The sequence below is a fragment of the Procambarus clarkii genome, chromosome 72 (genome assembly GCF_040958095.1).
Source record: "Procambarus clarkii isolate CNS0578487 chromosome 72, FALCON_Pclarkii_2.0, whole genome shotgun sequence".
In the NCBI taxonomy this organism is placed as follows: Eukaryota; Metazoa; Arthropoda; class Malacostraca; order Decapoda; family Cambaridae; genus Procambarus; species Procambarus clarkii.
This window is the reverse complement of record NC_091221.1, coordinates 16,560,826-16,573,566: the sequence shown is the minus strand read 5'-3', so window position 1 is coordinate 16,573,566 and position 12,741 is coordinate 16,560,826. Positions and strand designations below refer to the sequence as shown.

The following is a 12,741-nucleotide window of genomic DNA, read 5'->3' as shown; positions in this document are numbered from 1 at the left end:
TTGATACTAAGACCACAGAGGCTCACGGGAGCAAATACGGCTCCTGTTAATTTTACTTGGACGAAGTGTTATGGAAACCAAAGGTGTACCATTATCAACACGCTGTCAACAAATCAAGTTAAGTGTTCTTCCGAAACCCATGTATCTTTCATTTATGGCCATTAATGTCATTACATAGGGTGTCCCGGTTAGAGCACGTGGTAGCCTCAAACTAAAGGTAATTAAGCCAGGTCTTCATTGTTCCATGTACAGTGTTCTCTGATATACCTGTCATATATAGGATTCTGGCTTTACAGCTAGCGCCCTTTTGACAGGTCAAGACGAGGAAGCAAGGCTTTGTGCATCAGTTACCAGGGTGATGGAAGCTACCTCAAAGAGGGAAAATGTGGTCTCTACATGCAGGCGATGAGTCACAATAACGTGGCTGAAGTATGTTGACCAGACCACACACTAGAAATTGAAGGGACGACGACGTTTCGGTCCGTCCTGGACCATTCTCAAGTCGATTGAGTCGATTGGTCTCTACATCCTGGTTATACCTGGTGGACTAAGGCCTACTGTACTATAAGATAAGGAACCTCTTCAATGTATGTAGTCTAATACTGTAGTTTGATTGGCTGCATATATATAAATTAATATAAACCCACCCTAATGTGTAGAGGATCGATTTGTGAGATTATGAGATTATTGCAGAAATACAGTCCACTTATCAATATACAAATTGCTATCGAAGTATATAAATTAACGTAAATATAAATTCTATATAAATTCATATAAATTAAATAAATATAAATCTCACAGGTCGGTTCCCACAATATAAGTGTCCAGAATTTTAAAATCAGATTCCAGCAGAGAATGATCAAACTCATAACAATGGTTTCTAATCTCCGAAAATGCTGGTTTAGACAATGGTAATCCAGTCCTAAAAGATAATCCCCGGTGCTCAAGTATCCTAATCTTAAAGTTCCGAATGGAACTCCCGATATATCCAGCATTACAGCTGGAACAATTATACATATATACGACATTTGAGCACAAGGGGTAGGCACTTTATCTTTAAATTTAAAATAAGAGCCTATGGTATTTGTGTTGACAAAAATAAATCTAAAGTCTACTTGAGGATAACACTGCTGCAACAGTCTCCTCAAACGACTCCTTACAGAAAAGCTAATACTGCCATAAAATGGTAATTTAATATATTTAAGATCCCTTTCCACTGTAGTAATCCTACACGATGGGTGAAACTTCTTATTTAAGAAATTCCTTATAAAAGTATAAACCATATGCACAGGATAACCATTATTTGAAAAAAATTTCACTAGAAAATTAATTTCCTGATCAAAGTTATTCCAATTAGAACATAAAACAAAGGCCCTATTCAGTAGAGTGTTAATTGCATTTTTCTTAAAAATATCAGGAACAAAGGAATTAAAATTTAAACCTAAACCAGTAAAGGTTGGTTTCCTAAAAACATTAGTGTTGAACCCATTGAGGTTATTCACTTTTACATCACGAAACGACAATGAATTATCAACTTCACACTCTGCAGTAAACCGTATATTACTATGTTGTGCATTAAGATACTCTCTAAATTTCTCAATATGACACTGGTCCCTAAACAACAAAAAAGTGTCATCTACATATCTCCTGTACAAGACTGGTTTAAAGGCCGAAGGACAATTATCAAGCCAATTTTTGAGTTTTCACGAAATAAATTGGCTTGATAATTGTCCTTCGGCCTTTAAACCAGTCTTGTACAGGAGATATGTAGATGACACTTTTTTGTTGTTTAGGGACCAGTGTCAGACCAGTGACCATATGTTTAGGGACCATATATATCTATATATATATATATATATTATTAAATATGACCGAAAAAGTAAGATTAATAATTCTAACACGAATTTTCTCAATCTTTCGTACATTTCTTTTCACTGTTGGAGGTAAATCAAAAATCAATTCTCCAAAATTCATTTTTATTTCTAGTCTGACGCGACACGAGCGCGTTTCGTAAAACTTATTACATTTTCAAAGACTTTAGTTTACAAATACACAACTGAATAGAACTTACGCATCTCCGATTTTATATCTACATTTGAGAGAGGTGGATGGGGTGAGGTGGCATTAATAGGGAAATTAATACCCTATTAATGCCACCTCACCCCATCCACCTCTCTCAAATGTAGATATAAAATCGGAGATGCGTAAGTTCTATTCAGTTGTGTATTTGTAAACTAAAGTCTTTGAAAATGTAATAAGTTTTACGAAACGCGCTCGTGTCGCGTCAGACTAGAAATAAAAATGAATTTTGGAGAATTGATTTTGATTTACCTCCAACAGTGAAAAGAAATGTACGAAAGATTGAGAAAATTCGTGTTAGAATTATTAATCTTACTTTTTCGGTCATATTTAATAATATATGTCTACAGGAAAGACTGCTACCAAAATATACTAATCTATATATAAATATATATATATATATATATATATATATATATATATATATATATATATATATATATATATATATATATAGATATATATATATATATATATATATATATATATATATATATATATATATATATATATATATATATATATATATATATATATATATATATATATATATATATATATATATATACTATGGTACTGATATGTATAACACAATTAGAAAGTAGAAATCTGTACTATTCAGTTGTCAAACCAGAAAACATTTTTTTTTATGCAAAGACAAAACTAACCTATCCTAGCCTCCCTAGGCCTAAAACATGATATCTGAGCTCTAATATAGTGCATATGTGTACTATACATAAGAAAATAAGAACAAAGGTAACTGCAGAAGGCCTATTGGCCCATACGAGGCAGCTCCTATCAACAACCACATAATCCCACTCATAAACATGTCCAACCCACGCTTGAAACAATCGAGGGACACCACTTCCACCACGTTACGCGGTAATTGGTTCCACAAATCAACAACCCTTTTACCGAACCAGTATTTACCCAAGTCTTTCTTAAATCTAAACTTATCCAATTTATACCCATTGTTTCGTGTTCTGTCTTGTGTTGATACTTTTAATTCCCTATAAATATCCCCTTTGTTATGTCCATTCATCCACTTGTAAACCTCTATCATGCCACCCCTAACTCTTCGCCTTTCCAGTGAATGCAATTTAAGCTTTGTTAATCTTTCTTCATATGAATGATTTCTAATTTGGGGAATTAACTTTGTCATCCTACGCTGGACACGTTCAAGTGAATTTATATCCATTCTATAGTACGGCGACCAAAACCGAACTGCATAATCTAAATGGGGCCTAACCAGGGCATATTGGCTATAGGTTGGTGATCCATGGTTCAAATTACTGGTTACATAATAACTGTGAAAACGATGTGTTGTTTCAAGTGTAGGTTACACATAAATATGTTAATATGTTTTGGGTGGTTGTAAATAGGGGCCACCTCGTTTGAACCAGCATAGGCTCACTGCAGTTGATTTGATTCTTATATACTTATAACACTCCTACAATTAACTATTTTTTAACTTAGTTATTTGTTATGGATCCCATATACCCATCGCTTGGAGGGTGGTGGACCCCATACCCATCGCTTTGGGGGTGGTGGACCCCATACCCATCGCTTTGGGGGTGGTGGACCCTATACCCATCCCTTTAGAGGTCGAACACCCCATACCCATCCCTTCGGGGCGGTGGACCCCATACACATCGCTTGGAGGGTGTTGGACCCCATACCCACACCTTTAAGGGTGGTGGACCCCATACCCATCCCTTTGGGAGTGTTGGACCCCAAACCCATCCCTTGGGTGATGGGGGACCCCATACCCATCCCTATAGTGGTCGAGGACCCCATACCCATCCCTTTGGGGGTGGTGGACCAATAACCCATCCCTTGGATGATGGGGGACCCCATACCCATCCCTTTGGGGGTTGTGGACCCCATACCCATCCCTTTGGGGGTGGTGGACCCCATACCAATCCCTTGCGAGGGGGGGGTGGTTGACCCCATACCCATACCTATGGGGGTGGGGGACCCCTTAACCATCCCTTTTGGGGTGGTGGACTCCATACCCATCCCTTTGGGGGTGGTGGAACCCAAACCAATCCCTTGGGGGGGTGGTGGACCCCATACCCATCCCTTGGATGATGGGGGACCCCATACCCATCCCTTTGGGGGTTGTGGACCCCATACCCATCCCTTGGGGGGTGGTAGACCCCACACCCATCCCTTGGGGGTGGTGGACCCCACACTCATCCCTTGGGGGAAGGTGGACCCCATACCCATCCCTTGCGGGGGGGGGGTGCGGGGTTGGACCCCATACCCATCCCTTGCAGGGTGGTGGATCCCAGACCTATCCCTTCGGAGGTGGTGGACCCCATATCCATACCTTGGGGGGTAGTGGACCCCATACCCATTACTTGGGGGTGGTGAACCCCATACTAATCCCTTGGGGGGGGGTGGACCCCATACCTATCCCATGGGGGTGGTGGAACCCAAACCAATCCTTTGGGGGGGTGGTAGACCCCATACCATCGTGTGGGGGGTGGTGAGCCCAATACCCATCCCTTGGGGGGTGGTAGACCCCATACCATCGTGTGGGGGGTGGTGAACCCAATACCCATCCCTTGGGGGATGGGCGACCCCTTAACCATCCCTTTTGGGGTGGTGGACTCCATACCCATCCCTTTGGGGGTGGGGGAACCCAAACCAATCCCTTGGGGGGGGGGGGGTGGACCCCATACCAATCCCTTGGGGGATGGTAGACCTTATACCCATCCCTTGGGGGATGGTAGTGCCCATACCCATCCCTTGGGGGGGTGGACCCCATACCCATCCCTTGGGGGATGGTAGACCCCATACAACTTTACACAACTTTACCCCTCAAGGGCGAGGTGACAACTTTACCCTCAAGGGCGAGGTGACAACTTTACCCTCAAGGGCGAGGTGACAACTTTACCCTCAAGGGCGAGGTGACAACGTTACCCTCAAGGGCGAGGTGACAACTTTACCCTCAAGGGCGAGGTGACAACTTTACCCTCAAGGGCGAGGTGACAACTTTACCCTCAAGGGCGAGGTGACAACGTTACCCTCAAAGGCGAGGTGACAACTTTACCCCTCAAGGGCGAGGTGACAACTTTACCCCTCAAGGGCAAGGTGACAACTTTACCCCTCAAGGGCGAGGTGACAACTTTACCCTCAAGGGCAAGGTGACAACTTTACCCCTCAAGGGCGAGGTGACAACTTTACCCTCAAGGGCAAGGTGACAACTTTACCCCTCAAGGGCAAGGTGACAACTTTACCCTCAAGGGCAAGGTGACAACGTTACCTCTCAAGGGCAAGGTGACAACTTTAGCCCTCAAGGGCAAGGTGACAACTTTAGCCCTTAAGGGCAAGGTGACAACTTTAGCCCTCAAGGGCAAGGTGACAACTTTACCCCTCAAGGGCGAGGTGACAACTTTGCCTTCAAGGGACAGGTGACAACTTTACCCTCAAGGGCAAGGTGACAACTTTAGCCCTCAAGGGCGAGGTGACAACTTTACCCCTCAAGGGCGAGGTGACAACTTTACCCCTCAAAGGCAAGGTGACAACTTTAGCCCTCAAGGGCAAGGTGACAACTTTACCCCTCAAAGGCGAGGTGAAAACTTTACCCTCAAGGGCGAGGTGACAACGTTACCCCTCAAGGGCGAGGTGACAACGTTACCTCTCAAGGGCAAGGTGACAACTTTACCCCTCAAGGGCGAGGGGACAACGTTACCTCTCAAGGGCAAGGTGACAACTTTACCCCTCAAGGGCGAGGTGACAACTTTACCCTCAAGGGCAAGGTGACAACTTTACCCCTCAAGGGCGAGGTGACAACTTTACCCTCAAGGGCAAGGTGACAACTTTACCCCTCAAGGGCGAGGCGACAACGTTACCTCTCAAGGGCGAGGTGACAACTTTACCCCTCAAGGGCGAGGTGACAACTTTACCCCTCAAGGGTGAGGTGAATGAGAGCATCAGAAGAGATTACAAACACATTAATATTGTTAAGAGACACTAAGGGGCGAAAAGACAGACAGACAAAAAGAGAGACAGACAAAGAGTAGATATATAGATAAAGATAAAGAGTAGTTGATAAGTAGATAAAACTAGATAAGTAGTAGATAAGAGTAGATAAAAATATAGAGACAAACATTTTTAGACAAAATCAATCTAACTCCTCAACCTCAATTCAGCCCAACATTTCAGTCAATAAACACAACATTTCAGTCAATAAACACAACATTTCAGTCAATAAACACAATATTTCAGTCAATAAACACAACATTTCAGTCAATAAACACAACATTTCAGTCAATAAACACAACATTTCAATCAACATTGCTTTAATTAAAATGATCCTAGACAAGGGGCGACCTGATATGGGTCACGACATTGTTTATTTTTAACATTTCCATAATAAATATGTAAATTACTGTTCAGTTGCAAGAGTTTGTTGGGAACACAATGGCGGCGTTTGATCCCATGTTGGAAAAAGAGAGAATCTGATTACGTATTGATGTTTAATGGAGTGTTTTAAGTCTTTGCTTGTTTGGAACTTGGTCATTTTAAGGCCTTTGTTGTTGTTGTTAATCTTTTTTTGAGTTAATCACAGGACAAACGGTTGAGGGGTGAAACGATTGGGCAGTGTTTATTTCATCTGAGCCTTCTGTTTACCAAGCAGTCAGCAGGTTGCTGGGAGTCAAATAGCTGCTATAGTTTGTATGTTGTGTGTGTGTGTGTGTGTGTGTGTGTGTGTGTGTGTGTGTGTGTGTGTGTGTGTGTGTGTGTGTGTGTGTGTGTGTGTGTGTGTGTGTGTGTGTGTGTGTGTGTGTGTGTGTGTGTGTGTGTGTGTGTGTGTGTGTGTGTGTGTGTGTGTGTGTGTGTGTGTGTGTGTGTGTGTGTGAGTGTGTGTGTGTGTGTGTGTGTGTGTGTGTGTGTGTGTGTGTGTGTGTGTGTGTGTGTGTGTGTGTGTGTGTGTGTGTGTGTGTGACTGTGTGTGTGTGTGTACTCACCTAGTTGTACTCACCTAATTGTGCTTGCGTGGGTTGAGCTCTGGCTCTTTGGTCCCGCCTCTCAACTGTCAATCAACTGGTGTACAGGTTCCTGAGCCTACTGGGCTCTATCATATCAACATTTAAAACTGTGTATGGAGTCAGCCTCCACCACATCACTGCCTAATGCATTCCATCTGTTAACTACTCTGACACTGAAAAAGTTTCTTCTAACGTCCCTGTGGCTCATTTGGGTATTCAGTTTCCACCTGTGTCCCCTTGTTCGCGTCCCACCCGTGTTGAATAGTTTATCCTTGTCTACCCTGTCAAAACCCCTGAGGATTTTGTAGGTAGTGATCATGTCTCCCCTTACTCTTCTGTCTTCCAGTGTCGTAAGGTGCATCTCTCGCAGCCCTTCCTCGTAACTCATGCCTCTTAGCTCCGGGACTAGTCTAGTGGCATACTTCTGAGCTTTTTCTGACTTCGTCTTGTATTCACCTAGTTGTGCTTGCGGGGATTGAGATTTGCTCTTTCGGCCCGCCTCTCAACTGTCAATCAACTGTTTCTAATTACTAATATTTTTTTCACATTACATCACACACTCACACACACCCAGGAAGCAGCCCGTGACAGCTGACTAACTCCCAGGTACCTATTTACTGCTAGGTAACAGGAGCATAGGGTGAAAAAACTCTGCCCAATGTTTCTCGCCGGCGCCCGGGACCGTACCCAGGACCACAGGATCACATGTGCAGAGTGCTGTCTGCTCGGCCGGCCGGCCCCCCTTTGTGTGTGTGTGTACTCATCTATTTGTGCTTGCGGGGGGTTGAGCTTTGGCTCTTTGGTCCCGCCTCTCAACCGTCAATCAACTGGTGTACAGATTCCTGAGCCTTCTGGGCTCTATCATATCTACATTATAAACTGTGTATGGAGTCAGCCTCCACCACATCACTGCCTAATGCATTCCACCTGTTAACTACTCTGACACTGAAAAAGTTCCTTCTAACGTCCCTGTGGCTCATGTGGGTACTCAGTTTCCACCTGTGTCCCCTTGTTCGCGTACCACCCGTGTTAAACACTTTATCTTTATCTACCCTGTTGATTCCTTTGAGAATTTTGAAGGTGGTGATCATGTCTACCCTCACTCTTCCATCTTCGAGCGACGTGAGGTTTAGCTCCCTTAGCCTTTTGAAATTTTGAATGGCCATCACAATGCTATTTGGCAAAGAATGAATGTGTCATGCATACATGTCAAGGTATGTATACTGTATACACGTGAAGGTATGTATATGACATGTATATAAAGGGGAAGGAATGTATATTCAGGGATTACATTGGAGGGTACAAATGTGTCATGGATACATGGAAGAAAATATGTGTGAATGAGGAAATAGAAGGAGGAAATCAACGAGAAGAATCAAACCAAAAAACCCTAGAGGCGAGCCCAAGAGCTACAACCTGCCCCGCGAACTGAGAACTGACAGGTCAGAACTATTAGCAACGTTGCAAAAAATGAACAAAAAAAGTTGCAATATGTGTGTGTGTGACAGCGGCCTTTGGGGCGAAGTGCGCCATTGTGGGTCTTTGACAGGAGCCATTTGACAGCGGCAGTTGACAGGTGGGGGTGGGGCTGTGCCAACAGTCGTTAGGGGGGGTGGGGGGGGAGGAGGGGGGGTGAAGGGGGAGGAACTGTTTACGCACTTGACGGGGAGGGGGGGGGGAATTGTTCGGTTATTTGACTGTGGTTGTTCAGTCACTTTAAGGGGTTGTTCAGTCACTTTAAGGGGTTGTTCAGTCACTTTCAGGGGTTGTTCCGTCACTTTAAGGGGTTGTTCCGTCACTTTAAAGGGTTCTTTAGTCACTTTAAGGGGTTGTTCAGTCACTTTAACGGGCTGTTCAGTCACTTTAAGGGGTTGTTCAGTCACTTTAAGGGGTTGTTCAGTCACTTTCAGGGGTTGTTCAGTCACTTTAAGGGGTTGTTCAGTCACTTTAATGGGTTGTTCAGTCACTTTAAGGGGTTGTTCAGTCACTTTAAGGGGTTGTTCAGTCACTTTCAGGGGTTGTTCAGTCACTCTAAGGGGTTGTTCAGTCACTTTAAGGGGTTGTTCAGTCACTTTAAGGAGTTGTTCAGTCACTTTAAGGGGTTGTTCAGTCACTTTAAGGGGTTGTTCAGTCACTTTAGGGGTTGTTCAGTTACTTTAAGGGGTTGTTCAGTCATTTTAAGGGGTTGTTCAGTCACTTTAATGGGTTCTTCAGTCACTTTAAGGGGTTGTTCAGTCACTTTAGGGGTTGTTCAGTCACTTTAAGGGGTTGTTCAGTCACTTTAATGGGTTCTTCAGTCACTTTAAGGGGTTGTTCAGTCACTTTAGGGGTTTGTTCTATAACTTTAAGGGGTTGTTCAGTCATTTTAAGGGGTTGTTCAGTCACTTTAAGAGGTTCTTCAGTCACTCTAAGGGGTTGTTCAGTCACTTTATGAGGTTGTTCAGTCACTTTAAGGGGTTGTTCAGTCACTTTAAGGGGTTGTTCAGTCACTTTGAGGGTTGTTCAGTCACTTTAAGGGGGTTGTTCAGTCACTTTAAGGGGTTGTTCCATAACTTTAAGGGGTTGTTCAGTCACTTTAAGGGGTTGTTCAGTCACTTTAAGGGGTTGTTCCATAACTCTAAGGAGTTGTTCAGTCACTTTAAGGGGTTGTTCAGTCACTTTAAGGGGTTGTTCAGTCACTTTAAGGGGTTGTTCCATAACTTTAAGGGGTTGTTCAGTCACTTTAAGGGGTTGTTCAGTCACTTTAAGGGGTTGTTCCGTCACTTTAAGGGGTTGTTCAGTCACTTTAAGGCGTTGTTCCGTCACTTTAAGCGGTTGTTCAGTCACTTTAAAGGGTTGTTCAATCACTTTAAGGGGCTGTTCAGTCACTGTAAGGGGTTGTTCAGTCACTTTAGGGGTTGTTCCGTCACTTTAAGGGGTTGTTCAGTAACTTTAAGGGGTTGTTCAGTCACTTTAAGGGGTTGTTCCGTCACTTTAAGGGGTTGTTCAGTAACTTTAAGGGGTTGTTCAGTCACTTTAAGGGGTTGTTCCGTCACTTTAAGGGGTTTGTTCCGTCACTTTATGCGGTTGTTCCGTCACTTTAAGGGGTTGTTCAGTCACTTTAAGGGGTTGTTCAGGCACTTTAGGGGGTTGATCCATAACTCTAAGGGTTGTTCAGTCACTTTAAGGGGTTGTTCAGTCACTTTAAGGGGTTTTTCCGTCACTTTAAGGGGTTTGTTCGTCACTTTATGCGGTTGTTCCGTCACTTTAAGGGGTTCTTCAGTCACTTTAAGGGGTTGTTCAGTCACTTTAGGGGGTTGTTCCATAACTCTAAGGGTTGTTCAGTCACTTTAAGGGGTTGTTCAGTCACTTTAAGGGGTTTTTCCGTCACTTTAAGGGGTTTGTTCGTCACTTTATGCGGTTGTTCCATCACTTTAAGGGGTTGTTTAGTCACTTTAAGGGGTTGTTCAGTCACTTTAAGGGGTTGTTCAGTCACTTTAAGGGGTTGTTCCGTCACTTTAAGGGGTAGTTCAGTCACTCTAAGGGGTTTGTTCCGTCACTTTAAGGGGTTGTTCAGTCACTTTAAGGGGTTGTTCCATAACTCTAAGGGGTTGTTTAGTCACTTTAAGGGGTTGTTTAGTCACTTTAAGGGGTTGTTCCGTCACTTTAAGGGGTTGTTCAGTTACTTTAAGGGGTTGTTCAGTCACTTTAAGGGGTTGTTCCGTCACTTTAAGGGGTTGTTCAGTCACTCTAAGGGGTTTGTTCCGTCACTTTAAGGGGTTGTTCAGTCACTTTAAGGGGTTTGTTCCGTCACTTTAAGGGGTTGTTCAGTCACTTTAAGGGGTTGTTCCGTCACTTTAAGGGGTTGTTGCATCACTTTAAGGGGTTGTTCCGTCACTTTAAGGGGTTGTTCAGTCACTTTAAGGGGTTGTTCAGACACTCTAAGGGGTTGTTCCGTCACTTTAAGGGGTTGTTCAGTCACTTTAAGGGGTTGTTCAGTCACTTTAAGGGGTTGTTGCATCACTTTAAGGGGTTGTTCCATCACTTTAAGGGGTTGTTCCGTCACTTTAAGGGATTGTTCCGTCACTCTAAGGGGTTGTTCCGTCACTTTAAGGGGTTGTTCAGTCACTTTAAGGGGTTGTTCCATAACTCTAAGAGGTTGTTGCATCACTCTAAGGGGTTGTTCAGTCACTTTAAGGGGTTGTTCAGTCACTTTAAGGGGTTGTTCCGTCACTTTAAGGGGTTGTTGCATCACTTTAAGGGGTTGTTCCATCACTTTAAGGGGTTGTTCCATCACTTTAAGGGGTTGTTCCATCACTCTAAGGGATTGTTCCTTCACTTTAAGGGGTTGTTCCGTCACTTTAAGGGGTTGTTCAGTTACTTTAAGGGGTTGTTCCGTCACTTTAAGGGATTGTTCCGTCACTTTAAGGGGTTGTTCCATCACTCTAAGGGGTTGTTCAGTCACTTTAAGGGGTTGTTCCGTCACTTTAAGGGGTTGTTCCTTCACTTTAAGGGGTTGTTGCATCACTTTATGGGGTTGTTCAGTCACTTTAAGGGGTTGTTCCGTCACTTTAAGGGGTTGTTCAGTCACTTTAAGGGGTTGTTCAGTCACTATAAGGGGTTGTTGTGTCACTTTAAGGGGTTGTTGTGTCACTTTAAGGGGTTGTTCCGTCACTTTAACGGGTTGTTCAGTCACTTTAAGGGGTTGTTCAGTCACTTTAAGGGGTTGTTGTGTCACTTTAAGGGGTTGTTGTGTCACTTTAAGGGGTTGTTGCATCACTCTAAGGGGTTGTTCAGTCACTTTAAGGGGTTGTTCCGTCACTTTAAGGGGTTGTTGCATCACTTTAAGGGGTTGTTCCATCACTTTAAGGGGTTGTTCCATCACTTTAAGGGGTTGTTCCATCACTCTAAGGGATTGTTCCTTCACTTTAAGGGGTTGTTCCGTCACTTTAAGGGGTTGTTCAGTTACTTTAAGGGGTTGTTCCGTCACTTTAAGGGATTGTTCCGTCACTTTAAGGGGTTGTTCCATCACTCTAAGGGGTTGTTCAGTCACTTTAAGGGGTTGTTCCGTCACTTTAAGGGGTTGTTCCTTCACTTTAAGGGGTTGTTGCATCACTTTAAGGGGTTGTTCAGTCACTTTAAGGGGTTGTTCCGTCACTTTAAGGGGTTGTTCAGTCACTTTAAGGGGTTGTTCAGTCACTTTAAGGGGTTGTTGTGTCACTTTAAGGGGTTGTTGTGTCACTTTAAGGGGGTTGTTCCGTCACTTTAAGGGGTTGTTCCGTCACTTTAAGGGGTTGTTCCGTCACATTAAGGGGTAACATAAAGATTGAATTATCTTTCTTTCAATAACAAAGTTTCAATACATATTTTAATGATTTAATCAAGTTAATTGTATAGTTAAACTGTCTTAACAGTCAATTGAATGTTTTACGGTCATAACAAAATGTTGTTCTTAACCAGAACAGCAAATAATAGAGTAAATCTCTCCACTCTTTCTAAACATAAATTGCAGTTAACAGTTAACGAGGCTGCTACACCTTTATCAGCAACTGAATGGCAACACAGCGGTTTTGTCAGTGGAATCAACGTCAGGCGCAGTCCAGGGCTTAGAGTCCCTGCCCCGGACACTGACAGGTGCACCAAGGGGTCATATTAGACAGGTGGGACAGGTGACACCTGGCTG

The 12,741-nt window shown here is 43.5% G+C and overlaps 2 protein-coding genes across 2 annotated transcripts; one reads left to right on the top strand and one right to left on the bottom strand.

Moving 5' to 3' along the window:
- The first annotated feature begins 2,906 nt into the window (after nt 1-2,906).
- On the top strand, nt 2,907-6,064 carry LOC138356434 (integumentary mucin A.1-like). Its single transcript, XM_069312583.1, has 4 exons — nt 2,907-2,961; nt 5,306-5,467; nt 5,499-5,654; nt 5,868-6,064. The coding sequence occupies exons 1-4, from the start codon at nt 2,907-2,909 to the stop codon at nt 6,062-6,064; spliced, it is 570 nt and encodes a 189-aa protein (XP_069168684.1).
- A 4,787-nt stretch (nt 6,065-10,851) lies between these two features.
- LOC138356433 (golgin subfamily A member 6-like protein 22) lies at nt 10,852-12,171 on the bottom strand. Its single transcript, XM_069312582.1, has one exon. The coding sequence runs from the start codon at nt 12,169-12,171 to the stop codon at nt 10,852-10,854; it is 1,320 nt and encodes a 439-aa protein (XP_069168683.1).
- Nucleotides 12,172-12,741: the final 570 nt, after the last annotated feature.

Excerpts from the sequence above, each read along its gene's own strand:
- LOC138356434 (XM_069312583.1), top strand. The coding sequence starts at position 2,907 with ATGTCCAACCCACGCTTGAAACAATCGAGGGACACCACTTCCACCACG. Across the intron at positions 2,962-5,305 it reads CACTTCCACCACGTTACGCG|GGCAAGGTGACAACTTTACC; the intron begins GTAATTGGTTCC and ends TTACCCCTCAAG. Across the intron at positions 5,655-5,867 it reads GACAACTTTACCCCTCAAAG|GGCGAGGTGACAACTTTACC; the intron begins GCGAGGTGAAAA and ends TTACCCCTCAAG.
- LOC138356433 (XM_069312582.1), bottom strand. The coding sequence starts at position 12,171 with ATGCAACAACCCCTTAAAGTGAAGGAACAACCCCTTAAAGTGACGGAA.